Below are 24,060 nucleotides of genomic sequence, written 5' to 3'. Positions count from 1 at the left end.
ACACCCTAGCAACCACCTGGAACACCATAGCAAATGCCTAGCAACACGCTAGCAACTGGCTATAACTCCATAGCAACCACCTAGCAACACCCTAGCAACCACCTAGAACACCCGAGCAACCGCCTAGAACTCCATAGCATCCACCTAGAACTCCTTTGCAGCCACCTAGCATCAACCTAGCAACTGCCTAGAACACCCTAGCAACCACCTATCAACACTCTAGCAACCACCAAGAACACCCTAGCAACCACTTAGCACTCTATTGCAACCACCTAGTACAGCCTTGCAATGGCCTAGATCTCCATAGCAACCACTTAGCAACACCCTAGCAACCGTCTAGAACACCATAGCAACCACCTAGCAACAACCTAGCAACTGCCTAGATTCCCATAGCAACCACCTAGCAACACCCTAGCAACCACCTAGAACACCCTAGACACCACCCAAAACACCCTACCAACTGCCTTAGAACAGTAAACCAACTACTCAGCATGGTTCACTCTGTTCACCACAAAGTTGACCTTGCATTAGCGGCAACCACACTTCACAATTTCTGCAGGAATTGTCTAGTTATTATTATTCTTATTATTTTTATCCGCTAAAAGTGTCTGAGGCTCAGCAACCATAAGTCCTAGAGCAACCAAATTTGGCAGGTAGGTTCCTATGGCCCCCCCACTACTCAGGCACTAAAAATTACCTATGTCGGCCAGATGGTGGCGCTATAACAAAGGGTCATGCGTAAAAGGCCATAACTCCCACACCATAAGTTAGATCAACACAAAACTTCAACGACCTATGCACCTGAATGTGCTCTACATCTTTGCCATTGGGAGCACCTATGTCCGCCATATTGTTTGCCCGCCATTTTGACTTTTTCGTTGGGGCGTGGAAGCTTTCTCCGCTAAAATGTCTGAGGCTCCACAACCATAAGTCCTAGAGCAACCAAATTTGGTAGGTGGGTTCCTATGGCCCCCCACTACTCAGGCACCACAAATAACCCATGTCGGCCAGATGGTGGCGCTATAACAAAGGGTCATGTTTAAAAGGTCATAACTCCCACACCGTAAGTCATCTCAACATGAACTTTATCGACCGATGCATCTGAATGTGCTCTAAAACTTTACTATTGGGACCACCTATGTCCGCCATATTGTTTGCCCACCATTTGGATTTGTTTATTAGTTTGGGAGCGGAAGAGCTGGAGCTCCAAATCTAAGTGTTACGACATCTAGTAAACTTCTTTATGGCAAGCGACATCCATGGCGATGCAAGTAATCCTACACCGTAGGGTCTAGTTTTTGTCAGTGAGGGGAGACTCTGAATGTCGTGGAAGCAATGGAAGACAAAACCAGCCAGAGTGCATGCTTGGCTACTAAAAGTTTTTTAGTAAAAGCTTTTTGAGAGGATGAATAATTACTTTTCTTTGGCATGGATCCATTTGAAGACAGTATCAGGTGAGTTCGTTTAGTCTTTGATTCTGTCATTATGGTGTGAAATAGCTGAACCATTTTATTGATAGTATTTTAGTTTCTGTCCAAACGCTTGAAAACACGCTGGTATAATAACACAATGACAGTAATTCATATATAGTCTGCTTCATTCCGTTGCTACCATAACATAACAAACTATCTTGTCTACAGCTGCAGTTTCTCGCTGCAATTACTAATATTGAATATAAACAAAAGATGCAATTTATGCTGTAGTAAGTAATACTACTTAAATAAATAATACGGTACTCTGAGCGCAGTACGCAGCTAGCAGGGATGGCGAGTTGATATTTCGTTTTTTGCTACTAAAAGTATGTTAGTTCAAGCTTTTTGAGAGGATGAATCATTACTTTTCTTTGCCATGGATTCATTTGAAGACAACATCGGGTGAGTTCGTTTAGTCTTTGAATCCGTCATTATGCTGAAAGAAATTGTATTCTTAATTAATCTCTAAATTGACTGTAAGCTTAGGGTTGTAACTAGGTAGCTGTTTCGTAGGTGACTTAGTTAATGCACTCGTCTTAACTATTGCTTGTATTTTTGCATAAACTGCGTTGTTGCTGTTCTTGTTTGTGTTAGTGTTAATCAGTTTAACCTACAGGGTCCAAGTTGAACTATGCGGTTGTTCCCTGCACTTGGAACGGTACGTCTCTCTAGGGTTTTCGACACACTTGTTCCTGATTATGATTATACACTTTGTTGTACGTCGCTCTGGATAAGTGCGTCTGCCAAATGCCTGTAATGCAATATTCCATAGCAACAAGATAAACCCGACATTAGCCCTAAAATATGCCAATACAGCAGTGAAAACGCTGCTCACTGAATAACAAAATAAACGAGACAAAGTTTTTTTAAAATGATACCATGTCATTCTACAGTCCATATCTGGGACTAAACATTGAATAATATACAATCTTACCATTGGTTTTACGCGTAGAGATGTCCGTTTTGTGACTGAGTGGTCATATATTGTCTTGGACAATCCGTTTGTGAAATATATGCGCATTTGTGACGCCTGGGTCGGCTACCTTCAAAAATAGCTGTGCGTAATACCACACCTGTTGCTTACAGCTTTGTCGCCCTTCTTAGTACAATTTGGCTTGATTTAGGCTACAATTCATTTATTCAGTAGGTGAGAGTATAAGCTTTCTAACGATGTATAACATGTCTGATTTTGCTTTTGGAATAGCGTTTCATAGGTCAGCGTAACTGAAAATCTTCTTATCTGCCAATGTTTAAATAAATAATACGGTAGACTAGGCTACTCTGCGCGCAGCACGCAGGTCGCAAGTTGATATTTCGTCTTTTGTTTCGTTTTTTCTCAATGTCGTATTTATTATTTGAAATGTGTATTTATGTGTTATTATTCTATCTGTCTGGGCGCTCTGAGATGTGCATTCTCCTGCTAAGCTGAGCAATGGATTGGAATATGTGTGTGATGCCTATTTTAGTTGCAGTGCGGATTCGCTGCAGCTCTACATACACACCGGACCATCTAAATGCTGTTTTTTTACTTTTGTATAGTCTGCATAGTTTCCGTTGTGTGCGGCACACGCAAAGGGCCAAATCATTTGGGCAGCATATTGCACAGGTTGCACAGGCCACGTAATTAGATTTTGTTACTGACCGTTATAGTTCAAACGACAACACCTTCATTTGTATTTCTAAACCTGCTAAATACTGCACCAATGACCACAAAAATGCTCAGCTTAATGTAACTTGTTGCAACAAAGACATTCACCTGACAAAAGCGCTTATAGTTGCATATTTAACATTGCCTATCGGTTTTATGAATCAACTGTTATAACCTATTAGTCAAAGCTGTATGCCAGTGACCTCATGTCAGCAGTCAACCAATCATCTTCTTTACGGCGTATGCGGGCACTGGTTACTAACTACTCACTTTTAATTTCTTGAGGAGGTCTGCGTCTTCAACGCGGTCTGCAACCGTCGCACATGCGGCACATTGCGCACAACCCCTACACAGACCCATTTTTACGTGTACTATGCAGAAGTATAAAACAGCCTTTAGTGTTAGGGCATAGTAAAGGCCTTTACGCCTAGCGGCTAGGAGACATCCATGGCAATGCCAATATGTTGGGTGAAGGTATATGATCATGAGGACAAAACCATTTAAAAACCGCTCCATAGGGGGCGCAGTTGTGCCAATGCTTGGACCCCTCCCAACGTCGCTTGCGGCTTTCATTAGTGTGGTTGCCTTAGGCAATCACACTACTATTATCTCACATATTATTATTTCTTTCTTTCCACCAATTTTTTGGACCGCTACTCCTCCCAGAGTTTTCACACCACATACACGTGCAATATGTCAAATTGAGCGGCTTCTTTGGGAATCGTGTGCTATTACTTTGTGGAAAGTTTCGCTGCACGGTTTTTGAGAAATATGACTTTTTATGGGAAATTTTTTCCCATAGACAATGAATGGGGAATGTGACATCATTCATATGTGAGTGATGAAGTTACAGCATTGGTCGGTGATGCAGTAGGTTTTAACCGGCTTTATCTACGGGAAATTTAGAATCCAGATGCGGTGCATATCTCCATTTTCATCGTAATTACAGAAAACACACATTCGTAAATTTCAAATGATTTATACCATAATGTAGATAAAACCTTGACGAAGACGTACATGCACGGATTGTGTTGTTCAAACGAGGTTTCCTGGCGACTTAGCCACCAGAATGGATATAGCTGAATGCGGAAGTGAACACGTTTTAAACGGTATTCCAAATGAAAAATTACAAATGAAAACGCTGTCAGCTAGGTATATCAACAAACATATGGCTTAGGCATACCCAGATTTCCTCAATAATAATAGTATTTCACAAGATATTACACAAAATCGTTGACAACGTTTTGTCAGGTGAAGCGTCTTTGCTAGTGCTAAAAAAGAGTGCATGCATTGAATGCGACGATGAAAAAACCTTCGGTTGACCTATAAAACGATATTCCAAAACCAAAATTAGACGTGTTATACCTGGTTAGAAAGCTTATGCTCTCACCTATTGAATAAATTAATTCTCAAACAAGCCAGACTGTACTAAAAAGGGCAACAACGCCGTCAACAAAACGTGTGTAGCAGCTTCTGGTCCGGTCTTACTCCAGAAAAAGACGTCAGCTTGTAATACCACACATGTTGCTTTGGGTGTTCTCTAACTTTGTAGTACAAACTGGCTTGATCTACACTTCATCGATCCAACAGGTGATAGAATAAGCTTTCTAACTATGTATAATATGTCAAATTTTCCTTTTGTAACACTGTTTAATATTGCAGCGTATTGGAAACTTTGGTCTCATTAGAGCTGCATTATGCATTCAGTCTGTTGTAGCAGCGAAAGCAACGCTTTCTCACCCCAACCCGTTTGCTAAAGTACACAACTCCACTTGTATGTTGTTGATGCACCCCTTGCTGCAACAGAAGCTAGTAGTACTGGCTACCAGCCGATACTTATTCACAGAAGCTGTATTTAAAAAGAGTAAAAATGCAACTATTTTAACATATTTCTCGCCTCATTTTCGTTCTTGGAAATTTGGCTCGGCTAACACGTAATAGGTTACTCTGTCTATGAGTTGGTCTCAGAGATAACAGATTAGACTCTGAATTAAATGTTTTTAGTTGTGTGGTTAAAATGAGCTGAAATTCACGCAAAACTATAAGTCAATCAAATTAATCTCCCTAGCCCTGTCTTGCTTTTTAAAATGGTGCGATCACGCAGTTTATACGTAGGGTTTTTCCAAGACCCTCTGAACATGCCAGCCAGCTTCATGATTCGCCGTCACTCGTCAACGCATACCGTGAGTGAAACACTGAGATCTCACGTTTTGATGAAGGGATAATTTAGCTCTGAATATATGTGTCGCAAATCAAGTCATGGCCGTGATGTTATAGCATGTACACAATACTCTGCCTCTGCTTATACTACAGAAACTGTTCACTCTGTTCAGCACAAATTCGACTTTGCGTTGGCGGCAACCACACTTCACAATTTCTGCAGGAATTGTCTAGTTATTATTATTTTTCTACTGCTTCTCCCCAAATTTTCACCTGTTGCTCATGCTCAAAAACTCATGCAATTTGGCAGGCACATTTGGCATTGCTGCCAATTTATTCATGCATGACACACATGCCACTGGCACTCAGGACATCCACCAATTCTTTTCCTCATGTCTACAACCTTATCTTAACAAATGATGTCCTAGAACCTCTAGTGTCTGACTTAACGATTTTCTGCCATTTTGAATTCTTGGAAAAACAAACTTTTTCATACCTCTTCTAGAATGTTTGTCCAATTCTGACCATATTTGGCATGTTTGATCTACAGCATGTCCCTGTGATAATTTGTGAAGGGAATTTTGAAAAAAAAGTCAGCCGGAATGTACTTTCCATTTAGACAGAAATGGCTGACCACACCCAAAATATGTGTATGGCCACAAACTTATGCCGATTTTGACAATACTTCAGGGAATGATAGACAATAATGTATTGCAACACAGCCTCACAGTGTTGCAATACATTAGAGCCTGTGGGGGGTACTTTTTGCAAAATACTAATTTGCATAGGCTCCATAAGGCCAAATTGTATGAAATTTCACTGGAACCCTCAGGAAGCTTCCCTCCAACAGTCCTGAAAAGTATATCCCCCTCAATGCTAAATTCTTAATGATAATCAAATATGAATATGCAAAAATTGTACAAAAGATATTTTACCACACCTCCTTTAAATCCAGCCAATGTTCAAATTTAGGAAAAATACAACTTGTAAACGGACCCATGTAAATGATGTAGATCATATTTTGTGCACTTACGACCCATGGTGGCACTACAGAACCACTTAAAAATTGCAAAATTCAAATAATTATTGCAGATGTGCCCTTAAATGCAATAAACACCAAATTTGGTATGCAAGATATTTGGATAAGGTTTGCAGTCCTGACGAAGTATAGGTTGCTATGATACATTTTGGCTGAACAACAATTACTTCACTGATAGAAATTAGTTCAAATACACAGACTGCATTCCTTCTCTTTTACTTCCTCTCCTTGCCCCCACAATCACAACAACGGAGCTGACAGCAGGCCATAAACACCCCCCCCCTCCCCACACATACACAGCTATATTGTTTTCTACAAGCATAATGGCCTTGTAAATGGTTTCATCCATCATTTAAAAAACTACATTATTGCCATTTGTATATTCATTAGACTATGACATTACATATATATCTGTAAAATAAGTGATCATTTTTACATGGCAGTATTTCATGCAATGTCATTGTCTACTGCATATACAAAAGGCAATATTGTTGACTATTTTTTATTATTATATTGATGTATTCCAGGGGTCAGGGGTCTTTTTCACCTCAAAAACTCATCTTACAATCTTTGCAGTAATTTGTGCAGTTACAGCATATGATGCATGCTTACCATGGAAATTACAATGTTTCTCAATTAACCTGCTCACAGTTAACTTCTGGGAAATTATGTTATTTCCATGGAAAGCATGCATCATATGCTGCAACTGTATAAATTACTCTAAAAACTGTAAGATGACTTGCTGCCACTTTCTATGCAGGTCACATTTTGTAAACATGAAAATACATACTATGCATAAGGACTAAACAATTTTCCTATCAGGACAGCTTTGTTGGGCAGCGGGTCATATTATGATCCTGATTATATAAAGCTAATTGAATACATTATTGATAGCACCACTATTACAACTTCACTTCTACATTTTAAACCAACCTGGGGAAGGGAAGTATTCTCAATAATCGTCAACGTTGTAAGTTGGACTAAATGCAGGCAACAGCTGCAGTGCATGCACAAAGACTGTAATGAAGTGCATGCAGGACTCTGCACTAGTGACTCATTGTACATGCATTAAGTTGTGTGTGTAGCGTAATCAACTGTTTGAATCCAGGGAACATATCAGTTATAATCCATAGCATATATTTCTCATTTTGGGGTAGCGTGCTTTACTTGCATTTCACATTACATGACCACTTGTGGGTTAGAAGAGGACAGGCAGAAAGGCAAGGAGACAGCAGACAATGGGGGAAAAATCAACAATGCAAAGGGGTACATTTTCTCCTGAGGGGCAAATGACCTGGTCCTCCACGAACATGAGGATCATATCTGTGCATTTTCCACGGCTGGAAGAAGAAAGGACTGAACCTTTCACACTTTATGTCTCCCTCTCCCATTGAAGCATGCACAACTATGGTATGCAGACAACTAAAATGTTGCAAGACTATATTTTTGCAGACACTTCAGAAAGATACAAATTGCACTCAATGCTCTGCGGTTCACCCATGGTTCTTGGCCTCACACATCACTGCTTGCAGGTATATTAATAATAACAGTAATAATAATAATTATTATTTTTATTATTTCATTTCATTTTTTTCTCCTGGGTATGGAGTTAAAGGCTTATAACTTCTGTTTGGATGGGTAAAAAAACAATTGGTAGGACCATTAAGGCTGCGGTCCCCTACGATCACTAATAAAATTACACCAATTGGCCAGTTGGTGGCGCTATAGCAATCTATAGAATGTTCACATGTCAGACATGTCAGTGCGATGCAAAAAACAGTAGCTACACTTGTGAAAAGTAGCAAGCTACCAGCTGTTAATCATACTATCTGTCTGAGGCCTAGTGGAAATGCATCTGTGCAGGTCATCACTAGCTAACATTTAAATTTCTTCCATACAAATACAAGTTATGAACTTTGCCAACCAATATTAGGTTTGAAGCTAAAGGAATTAGCAGGTCCATTAGCTCTATATTTTCTTATAAATTAATCATTTGGCTTGGTAAAAAAAATGCATGTTAGAGCTTATGTTCTACGATTTTGAAGTTTGAGAATTTATGATGCTGCATTAACAACTGATAGTTTCTTGTTTACAGGAGGTTTCAGACACTAATGGTATTAGATGATGTATATTTTGACCAAATAGTGAGAAATGCCATTTCCTGGCTTGATTAAGGGTGTGCACTCTCATGGTGCAGATATTATACTCAGGCTCTCTGTAGTAACCAGGGGCCTAGTGCTGCACCCCAGACCCTGTCTAACCCTGCTGGGCAGTCTCCAAAGTAATGATACCACTAGTTGGTGTATGGGTCAGTTACATGAAGAATGTCTCTCACAGTAGTGTGCAGAACTGTCAGTCTGCACCAGCACTTGCTGGGATCTCAAGTTCCCAGAGTCTTAATGTACGCACATACCTACTAAGAGGTGGGTTGTGGGGGGAAGACTGTGAGTGAGTGAGAGTAAGTGCATGCTTGAATGGGGGCGTGTACAATTTGGCAGATATAATTACACCAGCTGGAGTCTTTACTGCTGACGGAGCGGTAGAGTCCAAAAACAGCTCTAAGAGCAGGGTAGCAGAGACAGGAGACTTGCTACGAAAGCAGCCAGAATGGCCAGCAAAGGTGAGAGACAAAGACACACCTGTGTGCACACTTGGGTGGTAGCCAGTCCTATTAGGACTAGGTGAGGTGAGGGATGGCATAATTCTTAGTGGAGGGGACTCCCTGGAGACCCCTTTGGTTGTTTTTTTTTACAACCCATGTTCCAAACCCAGACTATGGAACTTCCTGCTTGTCTTCAGGATTTAAAGGATTAATTGTGGAATATTAAAAGCACATTCAGAGTAGCATTCAGAGTAGTGAGGTGAGTCCTTGTCATTAGAACTGAATTTCAATGTCTGTGAACTGACTTTCATGATTGGTATTTGGGATTTATCTGTGTAAAAATTATTGGTGTAGTTGGTATGCTGTCTGTGGGATCTTATACATGCGGAAAGATTCTTCAATATTGGATTTTACTAAGACAATCTCCAGATTCAGATTTGTAGCTGCAGTAATGGGAGTTAGCTCATATGAAGCCCCTATCTTTATCTGGGAGCATGTGTGTGTGCACGTCTGTGAGTGCGTTAATCTGAGTGCTCCAGAATGCTGAACTCAGCTGTTATGGATATGCAAAAAAATAAGGATGAAAAATATGGATGCAGTTAAACTGTCATTAGAGTTTCTTGTGGAAAAATGCAATTGAAGTACAGAATTTTCATTATATTGTGGGATAAGCAAGGATTAATTAAAAATGTTTCTTTTCTGAATCCAGCGGTTCCAACAGTCAATGCCCTTGTTAAAATGTTCAGCACTCTGCAATATTGCATGCTAGAACCCCTCACTTAACTTCATGTAAAATATATTTAACTTGAGTTAATTTAATAATCATGTTTATAATTAGAATTATCAATAAAATCGCCAAATTCATTAATAGGTTAGTCCACAGAAAACTGTTTGAATCAACTAACAAGTCAAAGCAAGCTCTATATCAGGTTTAAAGATTAAATAATTGAATTTACCACAAAGCAGTCAATTAGATTAATGCATTGAAACCACACATCTTTATTGAATGCAGGCTCACTATTTCTAAACTAGACAATTCCTGCAGAAATTGTGAAGTGTTGTTGCCGCCAATGCAAAGTCAACTTTGTGCTGAACAGAGTGAGCAGTTTCTGTAGTATGAGCAGAGACAGAGTATTGTGTACGTGCTATAACATCATGGCAACTAGTTGAGCGACATATATTCAGAGCTAAATTATCCCTTCATCAAAACTTGAGATCTCAGTGTTTTACTCACGGTATGCGGTGACGAGTGACGGCGAATCATAAAGCTAGCTGGCATGTTCAGAGGGTCTTGGAAAAATCCTACGTATACACTGCGTAATCGCGCCATTTAAAAAAACAAGACAGTGCTAGGGAGATGATTATATATGGTTACTTCTATATTTATTTATTTTTATCAATTTAATCCGCTGAAAGTGAAATTCTTCCACGGGCGTTTGGGCATATTATTTTACCGTTGTCAAGCAAAACTCTGGCTGGTAGTTCTATTTGCACCGTTGTTAAGCAAAAACCTCTGGTCGTTAATTCTATGAAAACAATGATTCTATCAAGAACAAATAGTTCCTTCTCGTTTCATACCATACAATTAGCACAATTTTTGTCATTACATTATTTAATAAAACTGCATGAAACCATAAGTCAATCAAATTCATCTCCCTAGTACTGTCTTGCTTTTTAAATGGTGGTCGCGCAGTGTAGACATAACGTCTTTCTAAAGCCGTCTTTACACTGCCGAGCCGGGTTAAAATGCTGTAGCAGACCAGGGATAGAATTAGTGATGATCAGTTTCCACAGACGTTCTTTATCCACCTTTTGCCCGGTATGAACGTCTTCACTGCAGATAGGAATCCGCGGGATTCTCTGTGGCGCGTGCAATTATGTATCTCGTGAACAATAAACATTGTCTTTTCTCGTGAATGATTGTTGTGTAATATTTTTGAAACAACTGCCTTACAAAATGTTACCCCTGGTGTTTCTGGTTTTGCTAGCTAAACTGTTCGAGAATAAAGCTGAGCTGGGTGTTAAATTAGCAATCAGAACAAGAAGAATAAAACAAAAACAAAGGAGATTTCATCAAAAAAGGGCATCAAGGCTGAAGGAACATATGAGGAAGCGTAATAAAATAATAACGTTAATCCCGTCAATTTATTTTTTTATTTCGTTTTCGTTTCTAAATATCAGCTACCATACGGTCTTGGGTTTTGTTTGTAATTAATTCCCAGATCATGGGCTTCCCTCCCTTTAGCTAAAATTTCAAAGAATCCCTGATTATTGATCATTTTGATAATTATAAAAATGTGATTGTTTTCTCTGGCAAACTTACTAAGAAATATTAATCATTCATAGATTTAAAGACTGTTCTTTTCACTTAATTGCAAGCACTGTTTATTAGCTTCAGAGAACACAGTTCTACTTTCTTCACATCAAGTAGGTCCATCAGCAATGATTTTGCAACCAAATTATGAAAGTTTACTCAGTCACTTTGAGTAGTTAGCCGTTTTCAACTCTCATTCATGAAATTGCCATTGTATTATGGGTTTTCCATCATGTAGGCCTAGTAATAATGGTAGTAGGTATCCGATATATGACGCTCATTTTGGTTTGAGACATTCGAGTGGCTGGAATATTCATGTTCAGATTATATGGTAAATCAAATCCAAACCCTTCCTTTCTTCTCCAATTTTCAAATTTTTTAAGCAATGCGTAGCCCTCACATGCAAGAAAAAATGCATGGAAACAGTCTATTTAGAAGTACGTTTTTAAAAGTGTTTCGGAGAAGAATCTGGGCTCAGCCCCTGATGGTTAACAGTCCAGCCAACGCCCCTGCCTTAGACCAACTCATAGACAGAGGATAGTAGCCTATTACGTGTTGGCAGAGCCGAATTTCCAATAATGAAAAGGAGGCAAGAAATATAGGTGTTAAAATGGTTGCATTTTAACTCATTTTAAATACAGCTTCTGTGAATAAGTATCGGCTGGTAGCCAGTACTACTAGCCTCTGTTGTAACGAGGGGTGCATCAACAGGAAGCGGAGATGTGTACTGTAGCAAACGTGTTGGGGTGAGAAAGCGTTGCTGTCAGTGCTACCACAGACTGAATGTGTAATGCAGCAATAATGAGACCAAACTTTCCAATACGATGGGATATAATACGGTATTACAAAAGTAAAATTTGACATATTATATATAGTTAGAAAGCTTATTCTGTCACCTATTGGATCGATGAAGTGTAGATCAAGCCAGATTGTACTACAAAGTTCGACAACACCCAAAGCAACATGTGTCATATTACAAGCTGAAATCGTTTTCTGGAGTAAGACCGGAACAGAAGCTGCTGCACATGTGTTGTTGCCCTTTTTAGTACAGTCTGGCTTGATTGAGAATCCATTCAATCAGTAGGTGAGACTATAAGCTTTCTAACCATGTATAACACGTCTATTTTTGGTTTTGGAATATCGGTTTATAGGTCAACCGAAAGTTTTCTCATCATCGCATTCAGTGCATTCACTCGTTGTTAGCACTAGCAAAGACGCTGCACCTGACAAAACTTTGTCAACAATTTTGCGTAATATCTTGTGAAATACTATTATTATTGAGGAAATCTGGGTATGCCTAAGCCATATGTTTGTTGATATACCTAGCTGACAGCATTTTCATTTGTAATTTTGCATTTGGAATACCGTTTTTATCGCGTTCACTTCCACATTTAGCTATATCCATTCTGGTGGCTAAGTCGCCAGGAAACCTCGTTTGAACAACACAATCCGTGCATGTACGTCTTCGTCAAGGTTTTATCTACATTGTGGTATAAATCATTTGAAGTTTACGAATGTGTGTTTTCTGTAATTACGACGAAAAGGGAGATATGCATCACATCTGGATTTTGAATTCCCAGTAGATAAAGCAGGTCAAAACCTACTGCATCACGTGTGCAAAGTCGACCAATGCTGTAACTTCATCACTCACGTCACATTCCCCATTCATTCTCTATGGGAAAAATTCCCCCAAAAAAGTCATATTTCTCGAAACTTTCTACAAAGTAATAGCACACCATTCCCGATGAAGCCGATCGATTTGACATATTAAGGCAACCACACTAATAAATAATACGTGCGATAATAGTAGTGTGTTTGCCAAAGGCAACCACACTAATAATAAGAATAATCCTAACAGATATAATAGGGTTCCACCAGCTTAGCTGCTTGGACCCCTAATAATCCTAACAGATACAATAGGGTTCCAGCAGCTTCGCTCCTTGGACCCCTTATGAACAAAATTGTAACTCATCAAAAAATAAATCACTTTCAAGTGTTCCAGGGAGAAAACACTATTTTGAGAGTATGTCATCTGGTTAATAACAACATGATTGTTGCTGTCTTTTCCTCTTTGCAAACCTGCTTTGTCAGTGCACTTTTCACCAACTTGTAAATTGGGCCATTATACATTTTTGTAGAATAGAATATAGGCTAAAATTAAAAGGATACAATTAATCATATATGTGGAACACTATTTCCTTCTCAAATATGCCACACTGCAAAGGCACATTTTCAAAGGCCAATTTCTGTTTTCAAATAAATACTTCATTGCACATTCAATGTACAGTTATTGTTAATTTGGCTAAAAGGTTACTGATGTTCTTAGATAACTTGAAATAATGTGTACTTTCAGAGTGGGTCGTTGAGTAACGTACTTTCTATGTCCCTGTCAAGGTCATTGATATAAATGTTGATAATATCCCTACTACTCTTCGTGTTTTACCCTGTAGCCTGTTCCAAATCCACTATGAAATATCTTCTGCAATTCCTACTGTCTTTCTTTTGCTGACAAGTCTCTTGTGTGTTAGCTTATCAAATGCTTTTAGGAAATCTAAGTATATAAAATCATCAGCCCTGTTATAGTCAAAACACTTGGTGGCGTCTTCAAAAAATACCAGGGTTGACAGGCATGACCTTTCTTTGTGAAAACCATTTTGGCTATCCTGTAGGATGTTGTTATTTTTAAAGAAACACATCTAACTTGTCTCTAATGATAGATTCCAGTATTTTACTTGTGATGCAAGTTAAACTGACAGGACTGTAATTTTCCTGGATCAGTACGGTCCCCTTATATATATATATATATATATATATATATATATATACACACTCATTTTGTTGCCTTTCTATCAGCTCAAACCATTTTTATTCTCATAAATCTACACACAATACCCCTTAATAACAAAGCAAAAACAGGTCTAAAAACATTTGCAAATTTATTAAAAATAAAAAACTGAAATATCACATTTACATAAGTATTCAGACCCTTTACTCTGAATGTTGTTGAGGCATCTTTGGCAGTGATTACAGCTTTGAGTCTTCTTGGGTATGGGTAAAATGAATTTGAAAAGTTAAACAAAACTGAAATAGGCTAGATCTAAAGCACTATTTGCATAGCAGTTCATCATTAATCTAATATCCATGCTTCTGCCTAAAATGTCTAAAACCATATTCATGAAAAAAGTTACTCCACTGACGGGAGACTAAATACAAATTAAACCCTTTTTTTCAAGTAAATTTCCCATAAATCACTTCAGCTATCTATCTGTTTTATCCATCTATCTACCCACTCATCAGTTCATTCATAAATCTGTGGATTTCAGTAAATGATAATACATCTCTAGGGAAGGTAGGGAAACTAAATGCATTTTAATGGTTCGCATCGGAAATGGAATCTTCATGGAAAAAGAAAATTGGGCGATAATAAATGGATTTGATTCAAACTGTAAATTTTGCAAACTGGGGCTCCCAGACACCAAACAAGAGACAGGAGGGTGAAAGGGTCCAAATGCTCAGCAAAAGGCTATGTGGCAAAGCCCCCTTTGACACCGCAAAAAGTAGACAAGATAAAATAATTATTTTTTTTAATTCTGATTAGTCTCCATTAACACAATAGTTAACCCATAAATCATATGTATATTTAAATTGTTTAAAACGTTTGTGATGATTATTTATGTTATTTGCCTGGAGGACACACTTTAAAGGAGAGGATATCAAATGGTGGGAGTTGAAGACAGCTTGTCTCTGGTGTGACATTTTCCCCGTGAGAAAATTAGTGACATCAATGAAAAGAAGACTGAATGAAGAAGGCTGAATATAGAGGCATATTATTATTCTTGTTTATGATTAATTACAATTAACTTTTTTCTGTTAATAAGCTGATGGACAGCTGCATACAATGCATTTAGTTCAACTGACTTTTCTGGCTGCTTCAGAGGCTAAAATAAAACAAACTACAATATCTTAATTTGGAGACAACGCTTATTATTTTTCCTTCGAATTACATCACTGATTAATTGCAAAAATTGGCCAATAATGTGCAATAATCTGCTTGGATGTGATTATTTATCTAATGTGAAAGTACAGCATATTTGAATCAAAAAGAAATATTTGTTTTCCATGTGATTCGTTGTCGATAAAAGTGCCTACACTAGTAATTTATTTTAGAATGATTTTAATTGATATATTTATTTTAGACCACAATGGCACAATTAAGTAATGTGCTTCATAATGGACATGACGCCACCCCATCCAGTGCTCGCAGGAGTGTGTGCCTCCCTTCAGAGCTAGACTAACTAATTACCTGGGGGAAACCCTGCTAATATGATGTGGAGAAAAAAAAAACTATGTCTATATGGCAACGGATTATCCAGACCGTTGGCGCACATGTTAATCAAGGGAGATTAATGAAAACAGGTTGAGACCAATAAGGGAAGTTATCGGTAATACCGATATCAAGGAAGTTTTAGAGGGAACCAGTGTGAAAATAGTAGTCTGACATTGTGAAAATGCTAATTAGATTAGCTAGATACCTTGTGATTTATGCTCTGTGTTTTTATGATGTACCATTAAATTGAAACATACCGCTAATGTAGTCGCAGATTAATTCAATGGCTGACACCCCATTGACCAGTGATTCATATGAGGTTGTTGCAAGCAAAGGCAAAGCAGCACTGCCACATGATGATTACAAAACATTTGCCAGTGCAGGGTGTGTGTAGCCTACATCCGGGTATTGTCTAAGGCCAACCACACTACACCCCCAGACTGCCCCCCAACTATGATTAGACGATCGATTACATTTCATTTAGGCACGGAGACAGCGTGGTACTTCGATATTAGTAATGACAGAATACTCCGCGTTTCAATAAATACATTGATGAGGACTGCATTTAATTGTGTCGTTCCATGTGGCAATGATGTGTATTGCATTTAACTGTAGCACAAAAAACCGCTTACTAATGTTGAACTTCAATGACAGGCCACTATACAGTCCAATAAATACAATAACAATGATTGCTTTGCATTTTGTCACATACAAAGCACCCTATGCTCACGTGAATTAGCTCTCACAAACAAATCTCTACTGAACAGACAAATGTAATACGTTTTCATTTCTTGACTTCTTGCTTATATGCTCTGCCTGCAGTGAGACCGGGGTGCTGGAATGAGAGATGCACGCGGGAGCGACGTGTCATCTAATCCCCGTCCTTATTGTGTGTGGTTTGTTTTGTTTGTGTTTCTGTGTTTTGTGTGAGCGCACAAAGTCGTAGTGTGTCTAAGAATGACGGATTGTGTGCTTCATGGGGAGAAGGACTGGAGAACTTTACAATCACTTAATGCATGTGGAATCAATTTCATTCCTTTGTGGATTTTTGAGATTTTTCAGCCAATCAGATTTTAAGACATCTTTTTTCAATAGAACTTGCATTACTCAGGCCAATCGCAGCACGTATACGCTCACTTCAACCGATGAGTTGCCCAAATTGTTATGAATGAACCCTTCAAACCATTAGTATTTCTGAATCTTTTTATTTGTAAGGTTCATACTATTTATTATTTATAAGAAAATACTTCCCCTATTGGCCTTCTTTCCTGTTGAGGGATGAGGGAGATCCCTTTGGGGTTGTCTATAAAAACGTAAAAAGAAATTGATGCACTAGCTAGATAAATCTTTCTGGTCTGTCAGATAGCATCCGTAGCCTGACATATAACATTACTATTTTGACCAGGCCCTTCAAGTGTCCATTTATGCATGCCAACCGTGTGCAGATTAACTACTTGTTACTATCACAATTTATAACTACCAGTTGTTGTGTCTAGTTCCTGTTACACATGCACTTTATAGCTCATTGACTTTCTAAGAACAGGTGTACAGACACCTGCGTTTAGTAGGACTAACTACTGTTGCTGCCATTTGTAACCGAACTGGGTGTGACTTTGACTAGCCCTTGCGTCATCTAAAAAACACACCAGGTTAAATATTAGGTATGATTATATAGTATAAATTATCTTAAGTTTCCTGTTGAAATGGATTTGTCAAGTATATTGGGAGGTGTTGTGGTAGGTAGGATTTGTTGGTGCCCATTAACATTGTAAGGAATGATAGATGAAACTTTCCCGTAATACAGTCATTTTAAAAGCATATGTATCTTATATTTACCTTTAATGTCTTCATAAAATGATAACTGCTGTTAATGAATTCATATGATGGCAAGAAAACTGTTTTAACATTTTATTTACTGTGTCAAAAACGAAATGAACCCAAATACTCTCTTCTGTGTTTATTCACATATTTGGAGCAGATCATGACATTGATCATACATTGCTCTGGTGTTCATATATTTTTACATATGTGTCCTTATTACTTATTTTACAGATTGATAGCACCCATACAGCAAGACTGCACCTCCTTGTTTTATTTTAGCCTTGTCTAGCTATCTCTTTTTATGTATTTGTTTCCAATATAGCACAAATGTGAATGTGGGACATTTATTTTTCGTAGCATGCATATTTCTGACAGATTGTGGTCTAAGAGGGTAAATAATCCCGCTAAACATGAGAAGTCTCATTAAGAAAAAAATAGCTTGTTAAAATTCTCGGATTGCAGTTGTGAAAAAAACCCAGCATACAGTCTTCCAGGGTCGAAGCTGAGAACTATTGCTGCAAAATAACACAAGTTAATTGAAAATGCAAAAAAAAACTTTATTTGAAGTCATTGTGACGACAGACAATTTCACAACATATGACAATTTACCCAACACTGGTTTTTGTCGTCTTAACTACAGCCAAGCAACTGGCCTAGTTAAACGCTTACTGTAGATATGTTGAACCGGTTGCAGTGCTTTATAACATAGTAAGCAGTGGTGAACACGTTTATGGTGGAGTGAAATGCAGCTTTGTCATTCTTATAATAGCCAATGTATTTTTAATGCGTTATCTAGGATCTTCGCAGCCTGTTTATTATTTTCATCTTTTTTGCCTTTAACAATTCCACAAACAGTGAATATACGTGATAAAATACTGTTGTGCAGTTTTGGACCATGTTCGTAAGCTTGGCAGCCCGTCTACCCCAGAATATCCAGTCAGCTAACTAGTTTACTTCAAAATATTTCTGGATCATACCTATAGATAGTATTATACATGCACGCACAGGTCTGCAATTCTCAATGGTATGTAGAAAACTATTGACACGTTAAAACTTAGCCATAGGTTATGGAGCTAAGCTATGAATATAAACGTGTTTAAACCAATACTCAGCAAGGGTTGGCAGAGATACCATGGTAGGGAGGTCAAACCTGTTTCGGCAATCTTTCAGGAAACATATTTTGACTGTTTATTCTTCATGCATGTCATAAATGCTACAGTATACTCAAATAACATATAAAAGGGCAGCAACACCGTCAACAAAACGTGTGCAGCAGCTTCTGGTCCGGTCTTACTCCAGAAAAAGACATCAGCTTGTAATACCACACATGTTGCTTTGGGTGTTCTCGAACTTTGTAGTACAAACTGGCTTGATCTACACTTCATCGATCCAACAGGTGATAGAATAAGCTTTCTAACTATGTATAATATGTCAAATTTTCCTTTTGTAACACCGTTTAATATTGCAGCGTATTAGAAACTTTGGTCTCATTAGAGCTGCATTACGCATTCAGTCTGTTGTAGCAGCGAAAGCAACGCTTTCTCACCCCAACGCATTTGCTAAAGTACACAACTCCACTTGCATGTTGTTGATGCACCCCTTGCTGCAACAGAAGCTAGTAGTACTGGCTACCAGCCGATACTTATTCACAGAAGCTGTATTTAAAATGAGTTAAAATGCAACTATTTTAACACATATTTCTCGCCTCATTTTCGTTCTTGGAAATTTGGCTCAGCTAACACGTAGTAGGCTACTCTATCTATGAGTTGGTCTCAGAGATAACAGATTAGACTCTGAATTACAGCCCAATTAAATGTTTTTAGTTGTGTGGTTAAAATGAGCTGAAATTCACGCAAAACCATAAGTCAATCAAATTAATCTCCCTAGCCCTGTCTTGCTTTTTTTAAATGGTGCGATCACTAGAATTCCATGAAACCACCTAGAACTCCATAGAACCACCTAGCAACACCCTAGCAACTGCCTCAAACATCATAGCAACTACCTACCACTGTTCACGCTGTTCAGCAGAAAGTCGACTTTGCATTGGCGGCAACCACACTTCACAATTTCTGCAGGAATTGTCTTGTATTTATTATTATTATTATTCCGCCCATTTTTGGACTGCTACTCCTGCCAGAGTTTTCGCACCACATACACGTGCCATAAGTCAAATTGACCGGCTTCTTTGGGAATAGTGTGCTTTTACTTTGTGGAAAGTTTCGCTGCACGGTTTTTGAGAAATATGACTTTTTTTGGCCAATTGTTTGTGCAACTTGAAACTTTAAAAAAAAAAAAGTTTTATCCTTTACCAGTAAAACAGGCAATATGTCAGAATATGTAAGTAACTGAGTTTTAAAGCAGTGCTTTGGACGTTAGTTTAAAGAAAACAAGCCCAGGCATGTATGCATAGTCTTAACAAGCCGAATCGGGGAGTGTTTACGCGGTATAAGAGAGGTTTTTAAGAAAGCTAAAGTAGAAAAAAGCACACACGTTAATTACTTAGCTGATTTCCTGCAACAAAACAGAAGTGGAGGGTCTCTAGGTAGATGTTCACAGCTGAGTAGCGAGGATCAAAATGGCCACAGCGAGCCGGTAATCATGGACAGAGTTATGGAGGAGCCACTGTAGCTTTAGAGCAATGCCCCCCACACCAAGTTTCGAAGAGCCCCATCAATCAATAGTCGGCGACGTTTTGTACGCCGGGAGATGCATGCAGAAGGCACAGACACGTCCGTGACGCAAAGTGGGGATGTATCGGAACAGGTGGGGTGCCCTGTGAAGCGCGGGCCATATGGTAAACATCAATTCAAATTTCCCGCGAGGAGAATGTTTTATGCCTTTTCTTTTTCTGAATACAGACACAGACCTAAACTTAAATTTTTCAACAACCATGTAAGAAAGAAAACATTTCTTACAAACAACTTGATTAGAGTCTAAGAAAAAAGGTTTTCGTAATATTACTCACATTTTTAAGCCTTTAAAAAGGGGTTTAAGTGGAGATTGCACACGTTAGATACCATATAAGGGTGTATAAAACATATTGAATAATTACACTGATCTTCATAAAATGTTGTATTAAAAATATTTTTAGCTAAAGCCTAAATTGACATCACGTGTTGATACAAATGGATGTTTATGGTATGCTCTAGCCTCTGTGAATCCATGCACATGGCAAAGGCATCCCTGCTTTTCCAACGGGGCGAGTGCGTTGAGGGTTTTATAAATGAATAAAGATAATAGAGATAATAGGGGTTTTTATACACCCCCATGTCAGAAAGAAAACATGGGGATGCTAGCTACTTCATTTTTAAGTCTTTAAAAAGGGTTTAAAATTAAAATTGTGCACGTTAGGAGCCATATAGATGTGTTTGGTATCTATAGGCAGCAAAATGTTTGAATGGGTTCAAAATCGTGTTGAATAATTATACAGGATTTTGTAAAACAGTGTAATTCAAACTACTGTTTATAAGGAAATATTTTATCAGCTGAGGTCCCCGTGAAGCGCGGGGGGAGTACACAGGCACACAGACACATCCGTGACGCAAAGTGGGGATGTATCGGAACAGGTGGGGTGCCCTGTGAAGCGCGGGCCATATGGTAGACATCAATTCAAATTTCCCGCGAAGAGAATGTTTTATGCCTTTTCTTTTTCTGAATACAGACACAGACCTAAACTTAAGTTTTTCAACAACCATATAAGAAAGAAAACATTTCTTACAAACAACTTGATTAGATTCTAAGAAAAAAAGGTTTTCAGGCAACAACCAGATCAGATCAAAACAACACCCCACAAGCTGCTGAAAACATTCCAAATGTTTTTATAAACCCAAATCTGCTACAACTTGTTAATAATATTAACCACAACACTAACGACATGCATGAAATGACTGGAGATTACTTTGACCGGTTGAACGAGGCTTTGGCAAACCTTACCGCTGGTGATGGTGCACTAACCCCTGCAGCAGACTCTTTTGGTTTTCTGAATGATGCTTTAGATCGACTAAACCAGGAAGGGGGGAATCTTAATGAGTTACCACTAACGCCTACAGCTGATAACCCACAAGGTTCTGGTGATGTGCATGCTGCTGCTGCTAATAGTAATGATGATGTTGGTGTGGTGACTTGTGGTCCTGACATGGTAGTGGTGCAAAGGCCCTCCTTTAATTGTGTCGAAATTAAAGAAACGGTTTAACTTTGCATCCTTACACGACGTGAGCAGCTATGAGGACTTCTATAATGTGCTGCTAAACTTACTAGATCATTTATTGCGTAGAGCTATGCAGTTGGCTAGACCCAATGATGTGATTCAGCTGGAGTTGCGTGGTGACTCCTGTCTGAGGGTGTGTCCATAATTGCTAATGGCGGTAGTGTCGATCGGGACACATTTTTGGGAATGGTTGAAGAGCAATTTTGAAATCCTTTCTGATGATACATTGGAACTGGTGGTTCAGATCGTTCAAAACCCAAATGGTGGTGCCCGTAGAAAAATAGCCACATGTCTCAGAAATGAGATTTTAAGAAAAAAACTACATCATCTATTTGTAAGTCACAACGCTGAGAATAACCTCTGCTTTGCCATTTGCTTGTCTCAAATGTTAAACCCTGAATTTACATTAGAGCGGGTGGAGCAAGATGCCATACATTTACAGATGTCTGTAGGCCTGGGCGTGCAGGATATGGTGTCTTTTTCAGACATACAAATGTTTGAACAACTGTTAAAGGTCAAAATTGTTGTGTGGTACCGTAATGCTCAGAATGTCTTTTGCAAATTTCAAACAAACCCAGAGCCGCATCCAAAAACCGTGTTTTTGTACCTAGAAAACAAACATTACTTTGGTATAAAGTCGTTGAAAGATTTCTTAGGCAGTGCGTACGTGTGTGATTACTGCTACACGCCTTTTACAGCAAAAGCTAACCACCGATGTAAATACTACTGTAATGTTTGTTTTAGTGCTGAATGTTCTTCGCACCCTTTAAAATCGGTAAAGTGTAAAGACTGTGGACGTATATGTCGGTCAGCCTTTTGTTACACAGCGCATAAAGTCGCCAAACTGAATAACGCTACATGTAAAATGAGCGCCCCATGCGACACAAACAAGTATTGCGAACAGTGTGGCAGGATGAACATCGTCAGTGCTAAAAAACCTGTAACACATCGTTGTAGTGTGCGGCGTTGCGTCAACTGTAATGATGAGCTGGTTGCTGATAGTAGACATGATTGTTACATTCAGCAAGTCAAACCTGAACAGCCAAGCGAGCGCTATGTGTTTTACGATTTTGAGTGCCGACAGGATGACAGTGTACATGTCGCTAATTTTATATGCTGTATCGATTTTAACGGGGTGCGCTGGACAGCAGCAGGTGACGGTTGTGTGGAGGCCTTTTCCCGTCGGTTCCGTACCCCAAAATACAAAGGGTACACATTTATTGCACACAATTCAAAGGGTTATGATGGCTACCTAATCATGCAACACTTAATTAAACAAGGCGTCACACCATCCATTATAGCTCAAGGCAGCAAACTGCTTTGTATCACCGATGATGCATTTGAACAGCGTTACATAGATTCCCTCAGCTTCCTCACAATGAAGCTGAGCGCCATGCCATCGGCTTTAGGCTTTGAAAATGCCAAAAAGGCTACTTTCCACACTTTTGGAACACAGTCGCAAATCAGAATTATACAGGCCCGTACCCACCACCTTTATACTATGGTTACAATACCATTTCAGAAAAGGAGAGGTCTGAGTTTATGCAATGGTACGCAACCATATCTGGAAGGGTGTTTGACTTTCGCAAGGAGATGTCTGAGTATTGTATTAATGACGTGGTCATTTTGCGGGAGGGGTGTCTGAGATTTAGACGCGAGGTACTCAGCTGCACCGGTCTTGACCCTTTTCAGGGTGTTACAATAGCTTCTGTATGTATGAAACAACCATAAGGGCGGACCGTTTTAAAATAAAAGCCAAGACTATAGTTGCAAGTTATGATTTTGTAATATTGAACAAAGATGAATGATATCAGCACAAATTATGATGCAAATATAACATTAATTAATTATTAGTATGCTTGCAAGCCTATAGACTGCATCACTTTTGTCAACTGTTCTTGTTATTGCCATATTTGAGCTGTGTATTTCCTCTCCTGAGAAAAAATGTGATAAAATGAACTCATCTGAAGGTAAATTAAGAGAATCATATGTCCACCATAATTTGTATATTACTGAATATTGTAAATATTCATGTAAACTGTATATTATTATAGGTACAGACCTTACATAAGCCCCTTAGGGTTTCTTGTCACTATTACACAATTTTCTGCTAACTAGTTTCTTTTCCTTTGTTGATTTTAAATTTGTGCAAATAAACAGTGAACTAAAAAAAGAACTTATCTAAAATATGTTTTTTTTTTCTTTAAACAACAACAACTATACATGTTTGGACAAAATGAAATAAAATAAAATGGTTAAATCCAGACACCCTGTAAGGTAGCACGGGTAGGTAAAGATCCCTAGGTGGGTATATTTTGGCTTTGATCAGACCAAAATAGTTTTCGATCGGTTCAAAGTCACGGAAGATGATGGTGGGGTGATCTGTAGGTTAGACTTTAGTCTTGTTCACAAAAGGGTATAGCCTGGTAAAATCATAGTAATGTATCTGCTCATCTTCTTGCACCTTATA

At 38.6% G+C, this 24,060-nt stretch overlaps 1 protein-coding gene across 5 annotated transcripts in view; it reads left to right on the top strand.

Moving 5' to 3' along the window:
* Positions 1-8,837: 8,837 nt before the first annotated feature.
* The window catches only part of rtn2b (reticulon 2b), a 149,002-nt gene continuing 133,779 nt past the window's right edge, over positions 8,838-24,060 (top strand). For 3 of the 5 annotated variants that reach the window (XM_035433573.1, XM_035433574.1, XM_035433577.1), the window contains exon 1: positions 16,385-16,451. In XM_035433573.1, the coding sequence (XP_035289464.1) occupies positions 16,403-16,451 (49 nt within the window). In that variant the 5' untranslated portion in view covers positions 16,385-16,402. Of the gene's footprint in view, positions 8,940-8,989; positions 9,181-16,384; positions 16,452-24,060 lie in introns of those variants that run through there. The other 2 variants (XM_035433575.1, XM_035433576.1) reach the window with 2 other exon arrangements.

This window comes from Anguilla anguilla, chromosome 9 (assembly GCF_013347855.1).
Source record: "Anguilla anguilla isolate fAngAng1 chromosome 9, fAngAng1.pri, whole genome shotgun sequence".
In the NCBI taxonomy this organism is placed as follows: domain Eukaryota; kingdom Metazoa; phylum Chordata; class Actinopteri; order Anguilliformes; family Anguillidae; genus Anguilla; species Anguilla anguilla.
Note: the sequence above shows the minus strand (reverse complement) of the source record. Positions and strands in the feature narration are given on the sequence as shown.